Source organism: Hyperolius riggenbachi, chromosome 4, assembly GCF_040937935.1.
Source record: "Hyperolius riggenbachi isolate aHypRig1 chromosome 4, aHypRig1.pri, whole genome shotgun sequence".
Classification (NCBI taxonomy): domain Eukaryota; kingdom Metazoa; phylum Chordata; class Amphibia; order Anura; family Hyperoliidae; genus Hyperolius; species Hyperolius riggenbachi.
This window is the reverse complement of record NC_090649.1, coordinates 40,839,053-40,864,085: the sequence shown is the minus strand read 5'-3', so window position 1 is coordinate 40,864,085 and position 25,033 is coordinate 40,839,053. Positions and strand designations below refer to the sequence as shown.

The following is a 25,033-nucleotide window of genomic DNA, read 5'->3' as shown; positions in this document are numbered from 1 at the left end:
TTTGTGCTCCTTCCCCCCACACACCAATTTTAGGTAACTAGGGAGCCTCCCAGCATTAAGTAGACCTTTATTCAGTAAGTGTAGCCAGAGGAACCCCATAGGTAAACCCCATCATGGGTTGCCAAAAGTTCCCCTCACTAGCATAGGTAGCCAAAAGTAGTGGTTGGGGCCATAAGATGTTGGCACTCTTAAGCAATGCCAACTGCCACTACCCCATGGATATGAGAGAATTGGGCAATTTACATTCTCATGCAATCTACACTGCATATAGTCCATGAACACTTAGATAACATCATAGGGTGGAGGAACATAAGAAAGTTGGTGAATACATCAAGTACCACCTGGGCCCCCTCTGCTCCAGGGCCCCATAGCAGATGCTATGACTGCTATGGTTATTGCTACGCCCTTGCATGCAAGTGACATAGACAGACTGCCCTGAAACAGGATCAAAAACACCAGGCCTCCTATAGTACATACAAGAACAGCAATTGAAGCTATATTTATATATATACCCCAACTTCCCCAAAATATTACCCCACCCCAATCTCTGGAACAAACCATTGCAAACAATATACAGAGCAGACCTATAATAGAGTAACTTGGCCCTGTCATCCCTGCTTTTACCACATTTGCTCTGCTTGCACTACCTTAAGTCTATTCAGGGTCTGTTAAATGTTGTCAGTGGAATACTATGTTGAAAACTTGAAATGCTTCCTAAAGAGATGTATCTCTTGCTGTGAAAAATACTTTGCAATAAGGTTCCTCCAAAGTTTGAAAACACTCTTGGATATTTCTTCTTTTGCTTGGGAAACCAATTTTTTTTTCCATGTTAAATAACTTGAACGTTTCCTTTTTCAAGTCAGACATTTAAGGGGGGCTCAGGCTTATCCAATCTTGGAATAAGACTTTGGTCCATATGCAATTAACTTTTCACCTGAGTTTTATCCTAGGAGATAATTTTTCATGTTCTGTTTAAAATTAGAGTTGGGCCGAACGGTTCACCTGCGAACGGTTCCATGCGAACTTCAGTGGTTCGCGTTCGCGTCCCGCAGGCGAACTTTTGCGGAAGTTCGGTTCGCCCCATAATGCACCATGAGGGTCAACTTTGACCCTCTACATCACAGTCAGCAGGCCCAGTGTAGCCAATTAGGCTACACTAGCCCCTGGAGCCACTCCCCCCCTAATAAAAGGCAGGCAGCGGCGGCCATTAAGCTCACTCGTGTGCCTGCGTTAGTGAGAGTAGGGCGAGCTGCTGCAGACTGTCTCTCATAGGGAAAGATTAGTTAGGCTTAGCTTGTTCCTGGCTGCATACCTGTTCTGTGAACCCACCACTGCATACCTGTACTGTGAACCCACCACTGCATACCTGTTCAGTGAACCTGCCACTGCATACCTGTTCAGTGAACCTGCCACTGCATACCTGTTCTGTGAACCCACCACTGCATACCTGTACTGTGAACCCACCACTGCATACCTGTTCAGTGAACCCACCACTGCATACCTGTTCATTGAACCCACCACTGCATACCTGTTCAATGAACCCACCACTGCATACCTGTTCAGTGAACCTGCCACTGCATACCTGTTCTGTGAACCCACCACTGCATACCTGTACTGTGAACCCACCACTGCATACCTGTACTGTGAACCCACCACTGCATACCTGTTCAGTGAACCCACCACTGCATACCTGTTCAGTGAACCCACCACTGCATACCTGTTCAGTGAACCCACCACTGCATACCTGTTCTGTGAACACACAACTGCATACCTGTACTGTGAACCCACCACTGCATACCTGTTCTGTGAACCCACCACTGCATACCTGTACTGTGAACCCACCACTGCATACCTGTTCTGTGAACCCACCACTGCATACCTGTTTAGTGAACCTGCCACTGCATACCTGTTCTGTGAACCCACCACTGCATACCTGTTCAGTAAACCCACCACTGCATACCTGTTCAGTGAACCCACCACTGCATACCTGTTCAGTGAACCCACCACTGCATACCTGTTCTGTGGACCCACCACTGCATACCTGTACTGTAAACCCACCACTGCATACCTGTTCTGTGAACCCACCACTGCATACCTGTTCAGTGAACCTGCCACTGCATACCTGTTCTGTGAACCCACCACTGCATACCTGTACTGTGAACCCACCACTGCATACCTGTACTGTGAACCCACCACTGCATACCTGTTCTGTGAACCCACCACTGCATACCTGTTCAGTGAACCTGCCACTGCATACCTGTTCTGTGAACCCACCACTGCATACCTGTACTGTGAACCCACCACTGCATACCTGTACTGTGAACCCACCACTGCATACCTGTTCAGTGAACCCACCACTGCATACCTGTTCAGTGAACCTGCCACTGCATACCTGTTCTGTTAACCCACCACTCCATACCTGTTCTGTGAACCCACCACTGCATACCTGTACTGTGAACCCACCACTGCATACCTGTTCAGTGAACCCACCACTACATACCTGTTCAGTGAACCCACCACTGCATACCTGTTCAGTGAACCTGCCACTGTATACCTGTTCTGTTCAGTGAACCCACCACTGTATACCTGTTCAGTGAACCTGCCACTGCATACCTGTTCAGTGAACCCACCACTGCATACCTGTTCTGTTCAGTGAACCTGCCAGCTCAGTTTACATTTTCCGAGTGAAATTTGTATTTGTCTCCACCCACTGATGACCCGGCGTTGCCCGGGTATGTATTTGACTGGTGTTGGCTCCGCCCACTTTCTAACCCTAACGCACAAACACTCAATGACCAAGTTTGTGAGCTTTGGGGTCCTTGGCATCAATAATTTGTATATTCCCATAGAAATTAAACAAATCAGATAGGCTGTTTGTGGCTCCGCCCCTCTCCAGCATTTAAACCCCAGTCACCCAATGACCAACTGTAGCAGGTTTGAGGCATCTGCTATTAACAGTGTAAAAATGGCAGCAATTTAAATATTCCACTTGAAAACCAACAGGTGAATTTTGATTGGCTATTATAGTCTCCACCCACTTCCCTGAATATTAATCTCAGTCACTCAGTGACAACCTGGGCAAAGTTTGGGAACCCTGCCATATACAGTGTAAGATGGGCTACAGTTTACACTTTCCCAGTAAAAAAAAAAATAAAATAAAAAAAAAAATGTTTTGGCTCCGCCCACTTTTTGTAACCTGGACACAAAGTCACTACTCAATGCCCAAGGGTGTGAGCTTTGGGGTCCTTGGCATCAATCATTTGTATTTTCCCATGAAATGAAACAAATCGGATTCACTGTTTGTGTCTCTGTCCCCTTTTCTGAATTTGATCCCCAGTGACCCAATGACCCACTGTACCAGGCTTGAGGCTTGTGCCATTAACAGTGCAAGAATGGCAGCAATTTTAATATTCTCCTTGAAAAGTGACATGTGATTTTTGATTGGCATTTTTAGGCTCCACGCACTTTTCTGAATATTAATCCCAGTCACCCAGTAACCAGCTTAGCTATGCTAAGTTTGAGAACCATGCCATTAACAGTGAAGAAAGGCTGCAGTTTACAATTTCCCAGAAAAATCTGTTTTTAACTCCACCCACTTTTTGTAACCTGGACACACAGTCACTACTCAATGACCAAGTTTGTGAGCTTTTGGGTTCCTGGTATCAAAATTGTGCTAATGAAAGCAGTTTATCCAGCAAAGAAATCTGGCTGTTTTTGCCTCTGCCCCTTTACTGAATTTGAACCCCAGACACTTAACGACCGACTGTAGCAGGTTTGAGGCCTCCGCTATTAACAGTGTGAGAATGGCTTCAGTTTCAATATTCCCCTTGAAAATCAATAGGTGAATTTTGATTGGCTCTTGTAGGCTCCACCGACTTTTCCGAATATTAATCCTAGTCACCCAGTGACCAACTGTGTGAAGTTTGAGAACCCTGCCATTAACAGTGTAAGAAAAGCTGCAGTTTACATTTTCCCAGGTAAAAAGTTAGTTGTTTTTGGCTCTGCCCACTATTTCTAATCTTGACATACAGTCACTTAATGACCAAGTTTATGAGCTTTGGGGTCCTTGGCATCAATAAGTTGCATTTTACCATTGAAATTAAACAAATCTGATTGGCTATTTTTGGCCCGCTCCCGCTCCCTTCAGAATTTAAACCCCAGTCTCCCAGTGACTGACTGTAGCAGATTTTAGGCCTCTGCCATTAACAGTGCATGAATGGCAGCAATGTAAATATTTCCCTTGAAAATCAAAAGTTGAATTTTGTTTGGCTGCTGTAGGCTCCACCCACTTTTCTGAATATTAGTCCCAGTCACCCAGTGACCAACTGTGTCACGTTTGAGAACCCTGCCAATAACAGAATGGCTGAAATCAATCTAACAAATCTGATTGGCTGTTTGTGGCTCCACCCCTTTAGTGAATTTGGACCCTAGTCACTCAATGACTGACTGTATCAGGTTTGAGGCCTCTGCCACTAACAGTGTGAGAATGGTAGCAATGGGAATATTCCCCTTGAAAATCAATAGGTACATTTTGATTGGCTGTTGTAGGCTCCACCCACATTTCTGAATATTCATCCCAGTCACCCAGTGGCCAATTGTGTAAAGTTTGGGAACCCTGCCATGTTAAAAATGTAGTTGTTGGCACCGCCCACTTTTTCTAACCTTGACATACAGTCACTCAGTTATCAAGTTTATCGGCTTTGGGGTCCTTGGTATCAATACTTTGTATATTCCCACTGAAAAATAAACAAATCTGGCTGTTTGTGGCTCCGTCCCCTTTCCGAATTTGGACCCCAGTCACCCAGCGACCAACTGTACCAGGATTGAGGAATCTGCTTTTCACAGTGTAAGAGAATGGTAGCAGATGAAATATTCTCTTTGAAAATCAAAAGGTGAATTTTTATTGGCTGTTGTAGGCTCCACCCACCTTCCAAAATCTTAATCTCAGTCACCCAGTGACCAACTGTGCAAAGTTTGAGAACCCTGTCATTAACGGTGTAAAAATGGCTGCAGTTTATATTTTCCTAATAAAAGTTTTTTTTGGCTCCGCCCACTTTTTGTAACCGTGACACACACAGTCACAAATGACCTAGTTTGTGAGCTTTCAGGTTCCTGGCATAAAAAATATGTGAATGGAAGCAGTTTATTCACCAAGGAAATCTGATTGCCTGTATGTGGCCCCTTTAGTGAATTTGGACCCCAGTCACCCAAAGACCGACTGTAGCAGGTTTGAAGCCTCTGCCATTAAAAGTGTAAGAAAAGCAGCAGTTTAAATATTCCCCTTGAAAATCAATAGGTGAATATTGATTGGCTGTTGTAGGCTCCACCCATTTTCTTGAATCGTAATCGTATTCACCCAGAGACCAAGTGTACCAAGTTTGAGAACCCTGCGATTAACAGTCTAAGAATGGCTGCAGTTTACATTTTCCCATTTAAATGAATGGCTGAAATTTGATTGGCTGTTTTATGCTCTGCCCACTTTTCCTGGATTTGTAACCTCGGTCACCAAGTGACCAACTGTGCCATGTGTGGGGACTCTGGCTTGATTACTGTGAGAATGGCAGCCTTTTACATTTTTTCCATTGACTTGAATGGGTGAAATCTGATTTGCTGTTTGTAGCTCTGCCCACGTGTGCAGGGGGGCCGCGAGACCCCCAGAACATATCATCCCAGGTAGTAAGGGATCTGTGTACCAAGTTTCGTTATATAAATAGATTTAGAAATTACAAGTTCCCAAAGTACACTTTTTTTGCACTGAGAGCTGCCTTTGCATTTCATTCATAACTGTTTTTTTTACCTTGAAATATAAGCAGAAATGCTTTCTGAGTGTCTGTCTGTGTTCAGGCGAGTCTGAAGTGTCAGAGGATTGTTTGTTTACATTCCTTACTTGATACAATTCAATACAAGATAACATTATCTCCAGTTCTGATGTGTCCAGCTTTCCCAGCAGGGAGCTTTTAAGTCTTGTGTTTAACCCTTTGAATGCTGTTTTAGTAAGAAGAAAATGGTGGTAGTATATAATATGCTGTAAATAATGTTTTAGAGCAAAGAAGAAACGTTGGTATTCATTCCGCTTTAAGGGATCTATTTACTTTTTTTTCTCAGTTGTACAACAGGGTCCCTCGTGTGATGAGCCTCTTCCCAGGATCTCACTACCAACTTTTTAAAAACGTACAAAAAATGCAGGACTTTATAACAGAAACATTTATTAAACAGAAGAAAGATGTGGATGTGAATGATGTGAGGAATCTTACTGATGCCTACCTGGTGAAGCAGCAAGAGGTGAGTAACGTATAACATGGATCCTTAAAGCATATTTCAACTTTACCTAAGAATACTAAAATCTTTAGTCGTTACTACGGTATATATTCCAAGTTTTGAAAAAGTCGAAATGGAGAAGGAGCGTGTGAAAAATGAAGCACATCTTTTCCTGTTCCATAAAAATTGAGTGGGTAAGCGTAATTTATCATGTAGTAGTAGTAGTAATAACCACTTCTATTTAAACAGTTTAGGTACCTATGTGTATGCTGTTGCAATGCCAAGAAAGAAAGACATTAGTGATTGTTTCAAAGAAGCAATTACTGCCCATCATCAATCTTGGAATAAAACCACATCTGAACCATCTGAAGTAATCATCATGCAGCAAGAAAGATAGTTCACTCAGAGAAAGCATGAAAGATGGCCTATTGCATAATTCCCAGGAGTGAGCATCTTAAGACACCTCATTTGTTTAAATGATGGGTCGTCAGACCCACCCGCGGGGTGACCATTCTAACGATAGTTTCCCTGTGTGTGCAGTCTTTTGGCAGGAGCTAGGCAAAAAGGGTGCAGGCAGCGAGTGGACAAAAAGGGTGCCGCCACTCACTCCCATAATAAATAATGTTTAATGGGCGCCGAACAGGAAAAAAGGGCGCCGGACATAAATAACGTTTTATAAACGGCGTCCAGAGATATTTAATGATTTATAACTGCTAGTTATGATTTACGTTTACAAAATTAATCCGTGACGAATAACGTTTATAAAAAATACTTAACATATTTATACTATTTAACTAAAACATTATTTACAATTGTATCCCTTACTCTTTGTAAAACATTATTATTGACAAAATAAAGCGATCAGTACATAACATAAATTGCAATATAGTTTTTACAATGTTTATTTGTAAAACATTATTATCCACATAATACAGAAATCACTAAGGGGGGTCTTAGGTTTAGGCACCAACAGGGGGGTTTTAGGTTTAGGCACCACCAAGGGTCTTAGGTTTAGGCACCACCAGGGGGGTCTTAGGTTTAGGCACCACCCGGGGGGTCTAGGGGTTAGGGATAGGTACAGGGAGGGTTCTGTGTGAGAGTAGGGTTAGGTATAGTTTTAGTAAAATTATTGTAATTATTACTAATGTTTTATAATACTTATTACGAACGTAGTTATATTTATATCATCTTTATAAACAATATTTTTAGATTTTATTATAAGAACAAACGATAAATTAAGGTTATTCACAATAATGTACAATTATAATGATTAAACATATATTATCGTTTTTTTAATAAACGTAATTATAAGTTTCACTTTTGAAACAGGGAAGATTAACATTTTAACAATTGCCGATTTCATACACATTATTTAATGATTTATAAATCTGTAAAACATTAATAAACGTTATTCAAATTTAACGTTTACACCACGCGCCCTTTTTTCCCCGACGCCCTTTTTTAACGTACGCCTTTTGGCAGGCTGATAAGGCTGGTTTTGACTGATCCACTCAGCGCCTGGATAACGAAATGGCGGCAGTGGATAACAAAATCTAATAACGATACACATCATTATTAAACTTGGTTAATGATAAAAAACATTGTAAAAACAGATGAGAGATAATAATGAAAAGATATTAACGTTAAAAATCGTTACATAATTCAACAATACAGCTTAACCCAACCCTACCTACCTGGTGCCTAACCATAACCACCCCCTTAGTGTTACCTAAAACTAACCGTAGCCTGGGTGGTGCCTAACCCTAACCACTCCCTCTGGTGGTGCCTAACCCTAACCACTCCCTCTGCAGAAACACCCTTTTACACATAGAAACAATAATATCTTTGATAACGTAAAATCCGTACATATAAACGAAATAATATAACAAAAACTATAATGTTGCAAGCTTCTAAAATGATAACATACTTCAAAAACTTTAATGTTCTAATGTTGTTAACGATTTTTATCACACACCCTTTTTTCTGCTTTTTTCATTGTATTAACGATAATTGCATTAAAGTCTATGGTGGCGCCCTTATCACCCTCAGCTGGCGCCTTTTTTTCCTGCTACCTGAATAAGTATTACTTGTTTGAGGGTGTTGCTAGAAAAAAGCCTCGTTTTTGTAAAAAAAAAAAAAAACATGCCGACATTGTGTAGATTTGAAAAGTTGCATATAAATTCACCTCAAGATTTCCGGGACAAAGTCTTTTTGAGAAACCAGCTCATATTGGAGTTTCACATTAGAAAAAAAATCTATGCACAGTACAAGGCAAAAACTTTTCATATTAGCGGTCATGCATGGTGATGTAAGATGATTATTTGGGCTTGGTCTACAGCCACAGAACCTGTGCACCTTTGAGTCATTGAGTTGACCGTGAACTTCCTAGTTCCCCCCTAACCCTTGGTAGAGTTTACACAATGAAATAAGCCCGTTGTCTAGGTGATGTTTGCTGTGCTCCAAAGCCAAACCAAAGCGAAAAGTCTGATTTTTTTTCCTCAGAGATCAAGTTTTCTCCTAGGAGATCATTTTTCATCTTCGATTTAGAATAACTTTTCAGCACTTTTGCAATTGAAAAAGTACCACAAATGCAGGTGGATAAGTACTATCAAAACTATTTTAAGTATTTTCTTGCTTTCTGGTGATTTAAAACACATTACATTGAGAAGTTTGAAAATATCACTTAGGAGAAAACTCAGGTGAAAAAATGAATTGCATATGGGCCTAGATGTCTTAATGTTCTCCAGACACTCTTGTTTAGACCGAGACGTAAAAGGTCATCTCGTATCTGCCTTGCAGTGGTTTGTCTGGTCAAACCACTTTTCCCTGATGCATGTTGTTTCCTGCAGAAACATCAAAGAAAGTTCCAACAGCCTCTTTCCATTTCTTCTGCCCCTTCTTTCTCCATAAAACAGTACAAGGTCCACAGCAAAGGAGGTGAAGACTGTGTCTGTAAAATGATCTTTCCAAATCATCAACATGAAACAATATGTAAAAGTCATTTTGGTGGATAGATTGTTAGGGATAGTATTTAGCTATAGAACACACATGTACAGTACACTAAATAAATAAAGAATGGTTTGATGAGTGATCACCATTATTTTACTTAGTTCATATTATTTTGTTTTGCAGAAGTCCAGTTCCTCCAAACATTTCCACAATGACAACTTGGCAGTTTTGATGGCTGATCTTTTTGTTGGGGGGATAGAGACCACTTCAACTACTCTCAGATGGGCATTGATGCTGATGGTCAAATACCCAGAAATCCAAAGTAAGAAGTCAAGTTATGAAAGAACGGTTTGTTTTTTGTTTGTTTTTGTTTTTTTGGCAACTGGCAGGAAGATTTAGGCTTTCATTGTTTTGGGTTTAGAAGCATGCTCTCCTCCCACAGCAGCCACTCAGCAAGGTTAAAGTATGATGTGACCACAGATGCATAGCTCTAGCCCTCACAATCACCGTGACCTCTGGTGGGGAGAGGGGACAGCGGGGGACACTACTCTCACCCTTTTCTGCAGAGTAGCAATGGTAAGTTTATGTTTACCTGCTCCAAAGCTGCATTGGATCTCCTCTGATATTCCTTGAAGCCATGTGCCCCTGCAAAAGATTTTTACCGCATGGCTTACTGTACATCTCTCACCACCTCCAGGGCCTATAACACCCCCTACATAGACAGGTCAAAGTCACCCTTCTCTTGCTCAACTCCTCATCTCCAACTGTACCTCAAGAGTCACACTTCTTATGCTCCACCTTATACGTTACATCTGGTATGGCTCATCGGGAGCTACAGGACAGGGTGTGCCTGCCTTTTTTAGACCGTGTCTAAATGTTTAACTCACAAAAATCTCTGGAGAAAACGTACCATTTGCCACAGCTGCTAAAAACAGGAATTTTACCACTTTCATGTAGTATGAGGGTTGACATATAATGAATACTATGGGCGGATTGCGTAGGTGAACCATCATGCTACATGGAGATGGCAAAATTGGTTAGTGATGGACAAATGAATATTGGATGTGTGCACCCAGCTTTAAGCCTGGTAAACACTCCAATTATGGTTGACCAACCACTGACCAAATTTACCACCACATGCAGTATGAGGGTTCACCTAAACATTTTGCTCAGAGTATTCAATACATGGAGGTGGTAATATTGGTTAGTGATTGGCCAATCATAATTTAAAGTGTGTACTGGGGCTTAGTCTAATAAGTCAATCTCTCTCTCTCTCTCGCATGCACGCACGCAAGCATGCGCGTGCACACACACACGCACGCACTTAGAAACTTGATGGTGTTTTATTGGGTCAAAAATATGGAACTATAATAAAAGTGATAGTACACTGTAGCAAACACACGCCACTCGGCACTCAGTATTTTTTCTTGAAGGACAACAGAAGAACAGCCTGCATAAAACCCTCAAATCTTTACTTCTGCGCTCTGTGCAGCACCATGTAATAAAAAGCAAAGGAACGTGCAGCCGGTATATTCACTTTAAAGAAGAGTATAAACACATGCAGTACATCAATAGCAGCCGGGCAACTGTATCCTTATTCCGCTTCTTTGTTTATTTCATCTTGATATTAAACATGATACATGCGTGCATACATACAGTTCTGGTGCATCAAAGCTATTGCAGATGTCCGCGTTGAGGTGTATCAGGGTGTGGGTGACCAGGGTGAGAGGACAGCACAACGCCGTTTCGCGCCTGACCGGCGCTTGTTCACGTGCTTGTATGTCTGTGTTCAAAGAGGCGCCGTGCGGCTTCCGGTATATATCTTTGGAAGCCGCACCTTCGGCGCCTGTGATTGGTTGGTGGAGCTGAGGGTCGGAGGTGAGGGGGGCGGGGCCACGCCAATAGCGGCGAAAAGTGATGATACGCTACGTCCCCATGGAGAGCGTAGGTAGCGTCCTGGTCGCTATGGCAACAAATGTCTATGTTAGAAGCGACTTACATATAGTGCTAGTGAAATAACATGTGCATGTGAACGTGTACTTTAACCACATTATTAATACATAATTCGTCATACAGTGTGGGCTTTTAAAGTGCTCTGTGCGTTTCCAACATAAATAGATGGAGGGAGAAAAAACCCACCAATATAGTGAATCAAAGTGTGAGCATACTTATAACATGGAGCGGAGATCATTTTGCCATATCGTATCTGTTAGTTACCCGCTAAATTAAAATTATCTCTTTATTTCTAAACTTGATAAAACCCCTGTAAAACCAATAACCCTTTTATTTAAAAAAAGAGACTGGGGTAATATTGCCTATCTTGCGGGGGACCCCGAGGATACATCATCCTCTGCACTTCTCTGGACAGCCACGTCCATTGTTTGAAATATTCAGCAGGCACATACAAGTTATCCCTGCTCGGATCTATGTTATTACATAGGGGGAAGAGTACATATGGGTACCATGGGATAAAGGGAATATTCTCATGGAGTGGTTACTTGTGCTTCGCATTGTATAACTAATGCGGCTGCAGGGTCAACTTCCTCTGCAGCCACAAAGGGAAGTGTAGATCCATGGGGATCAAGTATACCGGATCCTTTTTGTGTGCCAAAACTGCACTCTGGGCGTTCCATATTAATACTAAAGATGGAATGTGTGCCTAAGATGAGGGGACCAATGTGGGGGGGACCACCCCCCTACCCATACAACTTATAGGCACATTAAAGTGGATCTATTAATTAATGGATCCAAAGTGCTTAATGCACAAATTTAGGTCCTGTATACTAGGACTTACAAGCTAATAGCCCAGGTTTGTTGTGGCACCATTCAGGGTACCAGTTGGAAAAAGGGACAGGGGGGGAAAAAAGAGGGGAGAGAAGTGCACATTTAGGGGAGCAAGGACCGTTGGTCCGAACTTTGTGGTCTCAGGATGTCGAAAGTAAAGACGAAACGGTGGGAGCGAAGGGGAGAAATTGTGCCTACTCAGGCCCATACACCAAGATCTCACAATCAAGGGGAAAGAAGGGGGAAGAGAGGAAAGTGCATTCTCTGGCCCGCCACAAGGACGTGCATCTCACAGACCTAGGGGAGCAGGGACCAACGGGTGGAGACACAGGCCAACGGGAGCTGACTGGGTGTGTATTGTACAGGGCCTACAGGGCCCAAAACCAATCGATGAAGGGAGGGGGAGGGGCCTATATAATTCGTGACTTATCACTTGGTATTTATCACGTGGTTTTGAGGCACCAGACCCATCGAGAACAAGGGAGGCCTATGGATCAAGAAAGCATGCCAGTTCCAACCTGTCATTGAGGCCTATTGGTCCCATTGCTTCTGTGCGTAAGATCACCCGCGATTCCCGTCGAGTCAGTTCGCGATCACGATCGCCACCCCTTCTAGAGGGACTGACATGCAGGAGACCAGCAAATCTCATACATTTGGCATTGCCTTCATGCGCCTCCCTTATGTGCTCGATGAGCCGAGGGCACCCCTTCCCAGACTTGATGGACTTGAAGTGCTCGTTTATTCTCTCTTTGAGAGGTCTTGTGGTTTTGCCCACGTAGTAAAAGTCACATGGGCAAAAAACCACATAGGATACAAATTTTGTTTGGCAGGTAATGAAAGCCCGCACTTCCCACTGTACCCCTCCTAGACGGTAATTCACACCTTCTCGCATATACGGGCAGTATTTACACTTCCCACACTTATGATTGCCCTTGGGGCGACCAAGGCTCAGCCAGTTTGGTACTGGACATGAACGAAACTCACTCCGGGTTAAAATATCACCCAGCGTGGGGGCCCTCCTATATGCTATTCTAGGGGGGTCTGGGAACACTCTCTGGAGGATAGGGTCTCTCGCAACCAATGACCAATTCTTTTTCACTGTCTGAGTTGTGGCGGGCCAGAGAATGCACTTTCCTCTCTTCCCCCTTCTTTCCCCTTGATTGTGAGATCTTGGTGTATGGGCCTGAGTAGGCACAATTTCTCCCCTTCGCTCCCACCGTTTCGTCTTTACTTTCGACATCCTGAGACCACAAAGTTCGGACCAACGGTCCTTGCTCCCCTAAATGTGCACTTCTCTCCCCTCTTTTTTCCCCCCCTGTCCCTTTTTCCAACTGGTACCCTGAATGGTGCCACAACAAACCTGGGCTATTAGCTTGTAAGTCCTAGTATACAGGACCTAAATTTGTGCATTAAGCACTTTGGATCCATTAATTAATAGATCCACTTTAATGTGCCTATAAGTTGTATGGGTAGGGGGGTGGTCCCCCCCACATTGGTCCCCTCATCTTAGGCACACATTCCATCTTTAGTATTAATATGGAACGCCCAGAGTGCAGTTTTGGCACACAAAAAGGATCCGGTATACTTGATCCCCATGGATCTACACTTCCCTTTGTGGCTGCAGAGGAAGTTGACCCTGCAGCCGCATTAGTTATACAATGCGAAGCACAAGTAACCACTCCATGAGAATATTCCCTTTATCCCATGGTACCCATATGTACTCTTCCCCCTATGTAATAACATAGATCCGAGCAGGGATAACTTGTATGTGCCTGCTGAATATTTCAAACAATGGACGTGGCTGTCCAGAGAAGTGCAGAGGATGATGTATCCTCGGGGTCCCCCGCAAGATAGGCAATATTACCCCAGTCTCTTTTTTTAAATAAAAGGGTTATTGGTTTTACAGGGGTTTTATCAAGTTTAGAAATAAAGAGATAATTTTAATTTAGCGGGTAACTAACAGATACGATATGGCAAAATGATCTCCGCTCCATGTTATAAGTATGCTCACACTTTGATTCACTATATTGGTGGGTTTTTTCTCCCTCCATCTATTTATGTTGGAAACGCACAGAGCACTTTAAAAGCCCACACTGTATGACGAATTATGTATTAATAATGTGGTTAAAGTACACGTTCACATGCACATGTTATTTCACTAGCACTATATGTAAGTCGCTTCTAACATAGACATTTGTTGCCATAGCGACCAGGACGCTACCTACGCTCTCCATGGGGACGTAGCGTATCATCACTTTTCGCCGCTATTGGCGTGGCCCCGCCCCCCTCACCTCCGACCCTCAGCTCCACCAACCAATCACAGGCGCCGAAGGTGCGGCTTCCAAAGATATATACCGGAAGCCGCACGGCGCCTCTTTGAACACAGACATACAAGCACGTGAACAAGCGCCGGTCAGGCGCGAAACGGCGTTGTGCTGTCCTCTCACCCTGGTCACCCACACCCTGATACACCTCAACGCGGACATCTGCAATAGCTTTGATGCACCAGAACTGTATGTATGCACGCATGTATCATGTTTAATATCAAGATGAAATAAACAAAGAGGCGGAATAAGGATACAGTTGCCCGGCTGCTATTGATGTACTGCATATAATAAAAGTGACCTGTTTTTCCTGGCAGAGAAAGTCCAACAGGAAATTGAAAGTGTCATTGGCACAGCTCAACCCCAAACAGAGCACAGGAAGCAGATGCCGTATACTGATGCCGTCATCCATGAGATACACCGGGTTAGTGATATCCTACCTCATGGTGTTCCTCGAGAAGCCTCTAAAGATGTCCCATTCAGAGGATATGTCATTCCAAAGGTAAAATTACTGGTTTTCTTGCTCATCATTCTATGCAAAACGCATTAATATAATATTTGTGCTTCAAAAGGGTATGTATAAATAACCAGCTTAATAATAATCAAAACATTTGTATAGTGCTTTCCTCCTGTCGGACTCAAAGCCCTCAAGAGCTGCAGCCACTGGGACGCGCTCAGGAGGCCACCCTGCAGTGTTAGGGAGTCTTGCCTTGAACTCCTTACTGAATAGGTTCTGACCCTAGCCAGGATTCAAACCCTGGCCTCCCATGTCAAAGGCAGTGCCCTAAACCAGTACTCTATACAGCCACTGCTCATATGTGAAAGGTGAGCTAGTTGTATCCTAGTTTGAAAACTATTTCATATACCGTATATACTCACATATAAGCTGACCCGTGTATAAGCCGAGGTGCCCACTTTCCCCTTAGAAACCAGGAAAAAGTGATTGACTCATGTATAAGCCCCCTCTCCAATATAGCCCCCTCCACAGTAGCCAGATGTTCCCCCAGTACAAGTCAACCCCCCTCTCGATAGGCAGATATGCCCCAAGAATGATACATCTGTGTCTCAAGACACTACTAGATGGCATCATAGATATGAGACACAGCAGTTGCCACACAGAAGGAATCCCCAATCATTGCACTGCTGACACGGTGCTTGCATGCTCTACTCCACAAGCCGGGGGACACAGGTAGTCTTGAGCAGCGCACTCTGCACACTATGTTGCAGGGGATGGGGGGCACAGACACAGCAGGCAGCCAGCTGGCAAGAGATCACTAGTGCACTATCCTTCTGCTCCTCTTTCACTAACAAAGCTTACTTCACTATCCGTCCTGCTCCACTGACTCACATATAAGCCGAGGGGGTAATTTTGCAGCACATTTTTTTATGCTGAAAAATTAGGCTTATATGCGAGTATATACAGTACTGGGCAGACAAAGCTAGGAAGAGGTGTAAGCCGCCTGGTTTTGGAAAGTATATCCAGCATCATCGGGACACTGGACACTTGCCAAATGCCAAATGGCAACCTCTCATATATATGTCCATCACGGATGCGGGATGCTCCCGTGAGGCCTTATGCCCTGTTAGTGTGACACATGCGTTTATCCGGTGCCTGTGATGGATATATAAGGGGGGTTGCCATTTGGCAAGTGATAACCTATACCTTTATAACATATATCTTGCATTGCATTCATACCATTTCAGGGGTCCATTTATTTATTGTGATGTAGACCACTACATTTACTCATTTTTGAATGGCTGTCGGCTACACTGGGTTTCAGTTGCTACATATTTTTATTTTTCTTCTCTTTTACAGGGCACTATTATTCTACCAGTTCTGTACTCCGTATTGACGGATAAAGCCTACTTCGAAAAACCGCATGAGTTCTACCCGGAACATTTTCTCGATGCAAAAGGAAATTTTAAAAAGAATGAAGCATTCATCCCATTCTTAATAGGTATTTTCCACATAGGATTTAATAGGAATTGAATTCTAATTACAAGGAATACAGTTAAATATAATAAATACAACTGATAACTGATTTTGAGATTCCTCTGCTTGCATGTATGTCTGTGAAAATGAGAGAAAATTGTCATAATTTCAGGCAGTTCATGAGCAGATGTACATTTTTGTCTATACATGCACATACTCACTAGACATGGCCCGAACCTCCGATTTTAGGTTCGCAAACCTTCGCCAAACGTTCGATTTGCGCGAACTTTCGCAAAATGCAATAGACTTCAATGGGGAGGCAAACTTTGAAAACTAGAAACACTTATGCTGGCCACAAAAGTGATGGACAAGATGTTTCAAGGGGTCTTACACCTGGAGGGGGGCATGGCGGAGTGGGATAGATGCCAAAAGTCCCGGGAAAAATCTGGATGTGACGCAAAGCAGCGTTTTAAGTGCAGAAATCACATTGAATGCTAAATTGCAGGCCTAAAATGCTCTAAAACATCTTGCATGAGTATACATCAATCAGGGAGTGTAATTAGAGTACTGCTTCACATTGACACACCAAACTTACTGTGTAACGCACCGCAAACAGCTGTTTGCGTAGTGACGGCCGTGCTGGAGTGGTGCGCACCATGGCGAGATTGCTCTTCCTCATTCAGTGATGTCAGGTAATGTCTGACTGCCTTATCAACTTTCGATGGTTCTTTCTCTACCATTGTTAAAGCTTACATCTACTTTTTTAAACACTTGTTCTGCTTGCTGTTCAGTACCTGTAACAAGAATCTTTTATGGAGGGCAAGTCTGCCATTGTGAGTGACCACTGGTAATGGCCGGGGAATCAGGGTTCAATTCCGGTTCGGAGTGGAAGCCTGAGAACTGGCTACCACCACTGCACATCCAAGTAAGGACCCATTTGCTGTATAAGTAATGTACCTGCCCTGACCGTGCTTTGCAGACCAGGCATCTGTGGTCAGATGGACCCTTGACCCAGCCGAAGACAAACCAAATCAAAAGCATTTGCCAAGAATGTGTTATGGAGGGCAAGTCTGCCATTCATTTACCTGTGTGAAACTTTCTATTGTACTTTCTCAGTACTATGGTGACCACGGGTAATGGCCAGGAAATCCTAGTTCGATTCTGGTCCGGAGTGGGAGCCTAAGAAACGGCTACCACCACCACACATCCAAGGAAGGCAGCAGGCACGCTGTGGGCAAAGGAGCAGGAATGGCTACCACACATCCAAGGAAGGCAGCAGGCATGGCATGCAGGTCCCGAGGTAGTGACCAAAAATAACAATACAGGAGGACTTTCGAGGCCCTGCTGTATATGAGATGAATCAACTTTAAATCCTTTAACGAGAATGTGTTATGGGAATGTGTTATGGAGGGCAAGTCTGCCATTCATTCAACTGTGTGAAACTTTAGATGGTACTTTCTCAGTAGCATGGTGACCATGGGTAATGATCGGGGAATCCTGGTTCGATTCTGGTCCAGAGGGGGAGCTTAAGAAATGGCTACCACCACCACACATCCAAGGAAGGCAGTAGGCATGCTGTGGGCAAAGGAGCAGGAATGGCTACCACACATCCAAGGAAGGAAGCAGGCATGGCATGCACGTCCCGAGGTAGTGATCAAAAATAACAATACAGGAGGACTTTTGAGGCCCTGCTATATATGACACTGATAGACTGTACTACCTGTAACGAGAATCTGTTATGGAGGGCAAGTCTGCCATCCATTCAAGTGAAAGGTATGCATTGACTGCCAGGTATAATACAATGTGCAATCAAAGATGCAGTGAAAGGTATGCAGTGACTGCAAACAGCTGTTTGTGTAGTGACAGCCATACTGGACTGGTGCGCACCATGACGAGAGTGCAGGTGATGGCGGCTTTCCAGCCCATATGGTCGCCGGGCTGAGGTAGCTGAATGACAGAACAGTGACTGTCCAGCTGATCAAATTTGGTCTGTCCACAATGAAGCAACAACCTTATTATCTTTGGTATGCCACCCCCCGAGACACTCATATAGCCGGCAGTCAATGCTTCATTGTGATACGCAAGCCCCTTCACCGCGGCAAGGTAATGATCACGAACGGGAATGGGTACATGTACATGCCTTTTGTTTTATTGTTGCAGCTGCAGTGCAGCCAGAAAAATTGGGCAGGCATGTACACGCACCAGAAAAATTATTATAGTGGCCGCTGCTAGCAGCGGCCTTAAAAATTCAGGAATCCGCCTGGAGTCCTTGACCCTGTTGGTGGTGGCAGAGAAGGCAGTCAAGTGGCCTGTGGGCAGAGGTGCTGTGTGGGGAGCGACTTAGTCTTGAGGCAGGCAGCCAGTCACACGGCGTACAGGCAGAGATGCTGTGTGTGGGGACTGACTTAGTCTTCGGGCGTGCAGTAGCCCTCCGGGATCCATGCCTCATTCGTTTTGATAAAGGTTAGGTACTGAACATTTTTGTGACTTAGGCGACTTCTCTTCTCAGTGACAACGCCTCCAGCTGTGCTGAAGGTCCTTTCTGACAGGATGCTTGAGGCAGGGCAAGACAGAAGTTGGATGGCAAATTGGGACAGCTCTGGCCACAGTTTAAGCCTGCGCACTCAGTAGTCCAAGGGTTCATCGCTGCTCAGTGTCTACATCCACACTTAAGGCCAGGTAGTAGGCTACCTGCCGGTCCAGGCATTGGTGGAGGGTTGATCCCGGAAGGGCTAAGACGAGGCATTGGACTAAAGAATGTCCGCATGTTCAACATCACCATGAGATCGCTAGAGCGTCCTGTCCTTACCTGTGTGGACATGGGAGGAGGATTACTGGCAGTGGTACCTTTATTGCGTTGTGCTGTGACATCACCCTTAAACGCATTGTAAAGCATAGTTGCCAGCTTGTTCTGCATATGCTGCATCCATTCTGCCTTCAGGTGAGTTGGTAACATGTCCGCCACTTTGTGCCTATACCGAGGGTCTAGTAGCGTGGCCACCCAGTACAGCTCATTCCCCTTGAGTTTTTTTATGCGGGGGTGCTCAACAGGCTGGACAGCATGCAAGATGCCATCTGCACAAAGTTGGATACAGACATACTATCCATCTCCTCTTGCTCTTCCTCAGTGATGTCAGGTCAAGTCCTCCTCCTCCCCCCAGCCACGAACAATACCACGGGAACATCGAGCAGCACAAGCCCCGTGCGACGCCTGCTGCGGTTGTTCTTCTGCCGCCACCGCCTCCTCCTCCTCAAAAGAAACACCTTCCTCATCATTCAAGTCTGACTCCTCTTCCCCACACGTCTCTTCCTCCTCCTTCCTCCTATGTGCTGCCGCAGGTGTTGAGGAAACATCTGGTTCTGATGAAAATTGCTCCCACAACTGTTCCTCCCATAACTGTTCCTGTTCACGCTCCTCCACAGCTTGATCCACCACTCTACGCACGGAACGCTCCAGGAAGTAAGCGTATGGGATCAAGTCGCTGATGGTGCCTTCACTGTGACTCACCAGGTTGGTCACCTTCTCAAACGGCTGCATGATCCTGCATGCATTTCGCATCAGTGTCCAGTTGTTGGGCCAGATCATCCCCATCTCCCGAGATTGTGTCCTTTTACTGTAATTGTACAGGTACTGGGTGACGGCTTTCTCCTGTTCCAGCAGGTGAGAGAACATGACCAGGGTCGAATTCCAGTGAGTCAGGCTATCACATATCAAGCATCTCACCGGCAAGTTGTTTCTCCGCTGAAAGTGTGCCATGGCCATGTAAAATCGTCTGAAATGCCCACACAACTTCCTGGCCTGCTTCAGGACGTCCTGTAAGCCTGGGTACTTTGACACAAAGCTTTGAATGGCTAGATTCAGCACATGTGCCATGCAGGGTACATGTGCCAGCTTTCAAAAATTTTAAGCAGAAAGGAAATTGCTGCCGTTATCACACACCACATTGCCGATTTCCAGCTGGTGCGGGGTCAGCCACTGACCCACTTGTTTGTTAAGAGCAGCAAGAAGAGCTACTCCAGTGTGACTCTCCGCTTTGAGGCAAGACATGTCTAAGATGGCGTGACACCATCGTACCTGGCATGCATCATAGGCCCTGGAGAGTTGGGGCTGTGTAGCTGGAGAGGAGATTGCAGCACCAGTAGAGTTGAACTGCCACTCAGCCAAGGAGGAGGAGAAGGACAATAGCGAAGAGGATGTAGCAGGAGGAGTAGGAGGAGCAGCAGAGGAGGTGGCAGGAGGCCTACCTGCAAGCCGTGGAGGTGTCACAAGCTGGTTCGCTGCACAGCCACGTACTCCCTGCTTGCCATCAGTCACCAGGTTGACCCAATAGGCTGTGTAAGTAATGTACCTGCCCTGACTGTGCTTGGCAAACCAGGAATCCGTGGTCAGGTGGACCCTTTACCCAACGCTGTGTGCCAGAGATGACACCACTTGCCTTTCAACTTCATGGTACAGTTTGGGTATCGCCTTTTTAGTGAAATAATTGTGGTCTGGTATCTTCCACTGCAGTGTCCCAATGGCCACAAATTTACGGAAGGCCTCAGAGTCCACCAGCTGGTATGGTAACAGCTGGCGAGCTAACAGTTCCGCCAAGCCAGCTGTCAGACGTCGGGCAAGGGGGTAACTGGCAGAAATTGGCTTCTTTCGCTCAAAAATTTCCTTCACGGACACCTGACTGCTGTGAGCAGAGGAGCAGGAACTGCTCAAGGGCAGAGGCGGAGTGGAGGAGGGTGGCTGTGAAGGTGCAAGGGAGAAAGCGGCTGAAGATGCTGCACCTGAAGGAGAAAGAGGAGAAGGAGGGTGGCTTTGCTTTTGTGTGCTGCTTTTGCTCAGGTGCTCTTCCCATTGCAGTTTGTGTCTTTTCTGCAAGTGCCTTTCGTAAGGCACTTGTCCCTATGTGAGTGTTGACCTTGGCTCAATTTTTGGAGGCAGAGAGAGCAGATGGCATTGCGGCAGACACACTAAAAAATGTCCAAAACGCTGAGCTCCCCTGAGGTAATGCCACTATGGTGGCATCAGCAGCTGACGTTGAAAGGCGAGTTGGCTGGTGCCAGACTCTGCCACCAGCTGTTTCTAACAATGAGCTCCCCCTCCTTCTTTCGGGATCGGTTGAAAAGGGCGCCCGAGCTGCCTGTATGAAAAGGGCGCCGCCATAGACATCAATGTTATTTCTGGAATTATGGGCTACAAGGTGTAGAAAAGGGCGCCCGAGTTTTGATATAGGCTACAAGCGGGCTCCCCTTTGTAGCCCATATTTTTTCGGCTACAAGGTTTTCGGCTACAAGCGGGCTCCCCTTTGTAGCCCGTATTTTTTTCGGCTACAGTAGGGCGCCCCTTTGTAGCCCATATTATTGCATTTTTTTGTAGCCTATGTTTTTATATGGGCTACAAGCACTGTAAGCCGAATTATTTCATTCCCCCACTATCCATGGCGGCCTGGAGGGGGAATAGTAATTAACACATCCCAGAGTTTTTTTGTAGCCTATGTTTTTATATGGGCTACAAGCACTGTAAGCCGAATTATTTCATTCCCCCACTATCCATGGCGGCCTGGAGGGGGAATAGTAATTTACACATCCCGGAGTTGTTTTGTAGCTGAAGTTTATATGGGCTACACCAGGCGCCTTTTTTGTAGCCGAAGTTTTTATATGGGCTGCACCAGGTGCCTTTTTTGTAGCCGAAGTTTATATGGGCTACACCAGGCGCCTTTTTTGTAGCCGAAGTTAGTATATATGGGCTGCACCAGGCGCCCTTTTTTACCGGCGCCCTTTTCATGTAGACCCCTTCTTTCAGCAACTCGTCTCCTCCTGTTCCTCTCTGGCTCCCCCTCTGAACTGTCCCCTTGGTCATCTTGTCTCCTAAAACTCCACGTGGTATCCGTATCATCGTCAATATCATAATCATCCTGCGCAGCTTCGCTTGCCTCAGACGCGTCCAAAACTGCACCAACAGTAGGTTCCTCATCCTCCTCTATGGACGTTACATCCATAGTGTCGCCGCCTAACTCAGACAAATGAGGTGATGTAACTTGCTTAGCGCCTTTATCTGGTTGTAACAATAATGGCTGTGAACCAGTTAATTCCCCGCCAAATAACTCCTGCGAAGTGTCAAATGCAGATGTGGTGCTTGTAGTAGTGCTGGTGGCTGCGGAAAGTGAGGTGTTCTGTGTTAAATAGTCAACCACATCCTGACAATCTTGGGAGTTGATGAGACGTGCCTTCTTCTGAGCACTGTACTTTGGGCCAGGGCCGCACAAAATCACATCAACATGACCTCGCACAGACCTGCCGGGTGGCCTTCCTGTGGGTCCGCCTCTACCTCTGCCTCTACCTGTTTTGTTCGTTTTGTCCATATCAGGGGGGATAAAGTGAAAGGTACGCACTGACTTGACTAATACAATGTGCAGTCACACAGGTGCAGTTAACAGGTTACTATGCACGGAGTGGTATATCACACTGCGTGCACTCACGTAGGTAGGTGGGTGCACTGTGAACAACAGGTAGGTATATGCAGTGGTGGGTATTACAATGTGCACCTGTCACACACAGACAGGTGCTGGACAGGCACAGTGACACTGCGTGTGCTCAGCTCATGTAGGTAGGTGGGTGCACTGAAGTGAACAACAGCAGGTAGGTATATGCAGTAATGCGTATTACAATGTGCACCTGTCCCGCACAGACAGGTACCGGACAGGCACAGTGACACTGCGTGCGCTCAGCTCACGTAGGTAGGTGGGTGCACTGCAGTGAACAACAGCAGGTAGGTTTTTTCAGTGATGGGTATTACAATGTCACCTGTCAGTCACACATAGACAGGTACCGGAAAGGCACAGTGACACTGCGTGCACTCACGTAGGTAGGTAGATGCACAGTGAAAAACAGGTAGGTATATGCAGTGATGGGTATTACAGTGTGCACCTGTCACACACAGACAGGCACAGTGACACTGCGTGTGTTTAGCTCACGTAGGTAGGTGGGTGCACTGTGAACAACAGGTAGGTATATGCAGTAATGAGTATTACAATGTGCACCTGTCACACACAGACAGGTACCGGACAGGCACAGTGACACTGTGTACGCTCAGCTCACGTAGGTAGGTGGGTGCACTTTGAACAGGTAGGTAGGTATATGCAGTGATGGCTGGGTATTACAATGTGCAGCTGTCACACACACAGGTAGTCACTGAATGTGCTGGGCCTGGCTGGCAGTGGCACACACACAGTATGGATTATGAAGGCTGTCTATGCAACACAAGTGTCAGTGGGACACAAAAAAAAAAAAAAAAAAAAAAAAGATCACAAGAACAAGATTAGCTCTCAAAAGAGCTGTTGTGTTGGTGCTTTCTTAGCAATAAGAATCAGCAAAGAGCAAGCTAAGAAGCCTACAAGAGCCTAACTAAGCTTTCCCTATGAGAGTTTTCAGCAGCTGTCCCTTCTCTAATTACTGCAGGCACACAAGTGAGTAAATGGCTGACACTGCACTATGGATGCGAATCTAACTTCCGGTAAAGTTTGTCGTCCTCTGTGATCGCGAACCCCCGGATGTACACCGGGAACCGCTTGCCGGCGTACCATTCGGGCCATCTCTAATACTAACTCACCAGCCAGCTTTTCATAAATACATGGGGCTTGATTCACTAAGCGGTGCTAACAGTTAGCACGCTGGTGAAAAGCCCTTTATCACGCCGAAACTCAGTTTAGGCGTGATAAGTTTAGGTGTGATAAGTTTAGGTGTGATAAGTTTAGGTGTGATACGTTTAGGTGTGATAAGTTTAGGCGTGATAACTATAGCACCAACTGGGTTAGCACCGCAGTGCACAGCTGATCAAAAGTTTTGCGCTAGCAAAGTCTGGTGCACTTCGCATAGAGTTTAATGGCGCTGCTTTGCCTGCGGGACTTTGTGCGCAATCTAAACTTATCTAAACTTATCACGTCTAAACTTATCACGCCTAAACTGGCTTTTCACCAGCGTGGTGCAATGGTTATCACGCCTAAAGTCTCTAACAGGGTTAGCACCGCTTTGTGAATTGAGCCCACGGTGTCTGAAGCTGTGCCATTGTTGGTGACATGCATGCATTTCTGTGGATTCATGCATCATTTTCTATTCATACCAATGGCAAGAGGAAGATAATAATTTTGGGCCATATGAATTTCAATTGTTCACCTGAGTTTTCTTCAAGGTGATTTTTCAGAACTTGTTAATAAAATGTCCACTCAAACTATTTTTGACAGTACTTTTTCACCTACTTTTTGGTACTTTTTCCGCTGTAAATTGCAAAAAAAAGTTAATCTAAATTGAAGATGAAAAATTATCTCCTATGAGAAAACTTAGGAGAAGAAGTGAATTGCATATGGGCCCTTGAGTTTTAATAATATATGGTTTAATAAAACAAAACAGAGCCTCTGATGAAGCAATGACCCACCACGGTACACATAAGACCTACTGCTCCGTCAACACTCGAGAATACCATATATCAGGACTTTCTGAGGCCTGTAAAGCCTCATATGCATGCTAGATAAACCTCAGCTGAGACAATCATTAGGGATTGTAGACTATGAAACAGAGGCGCCAGCAGGATAAAATATGATATAAACTTTAAAAGTGCTGGGGAGGCAGCAGTGGACTCACCCCCGGAAAGCAGACACAATACAACTGTCTGACAAGTTTAAACACATTTATTATAAATACCCCAAAAGTGTGACGCATTTCGCAGGCAACTCCTGCTTCCTCAGGCAATAGAAGGGGATCACAAACTGTATCGTGTCTGCTATCCGGAGGTGTGTCC

At 45.0% G+C, this 25,033-nt stretch overlaps 1 protein-coding gene across 1 annotated transcript in view; it reads left to right on the top strand.

Annotated features, from left to right (window-relative positions):
• The window catches only part of LOC137504630 (cytochrome P450 2B4-like), a 107,953-nt gene that overhangs the window by 81,315 nt on the left and 1,605 nt on the right, over positions 1-25,033 (top strand). The window contains exons 6-9 of the mRNA XM_068233211.1: positions 6,106-6,282; positions 9,391-9,529; positions 14,633-14,817; positions 16,132-16,273. Of these exons, the coding sequence (XP_068089312.1) occupies positions 6,106-6,282; positions 9,391-9,529; positions 14,633-14,817; positions 16,132-16,273 (643 nt within the window). The remainder of the gene's footprint in view (positions 1-6,105; positions 6,283-9,390; positions 9,530-14,632; positions 14,818-16,131; positions 16,274-25,033) is intronic.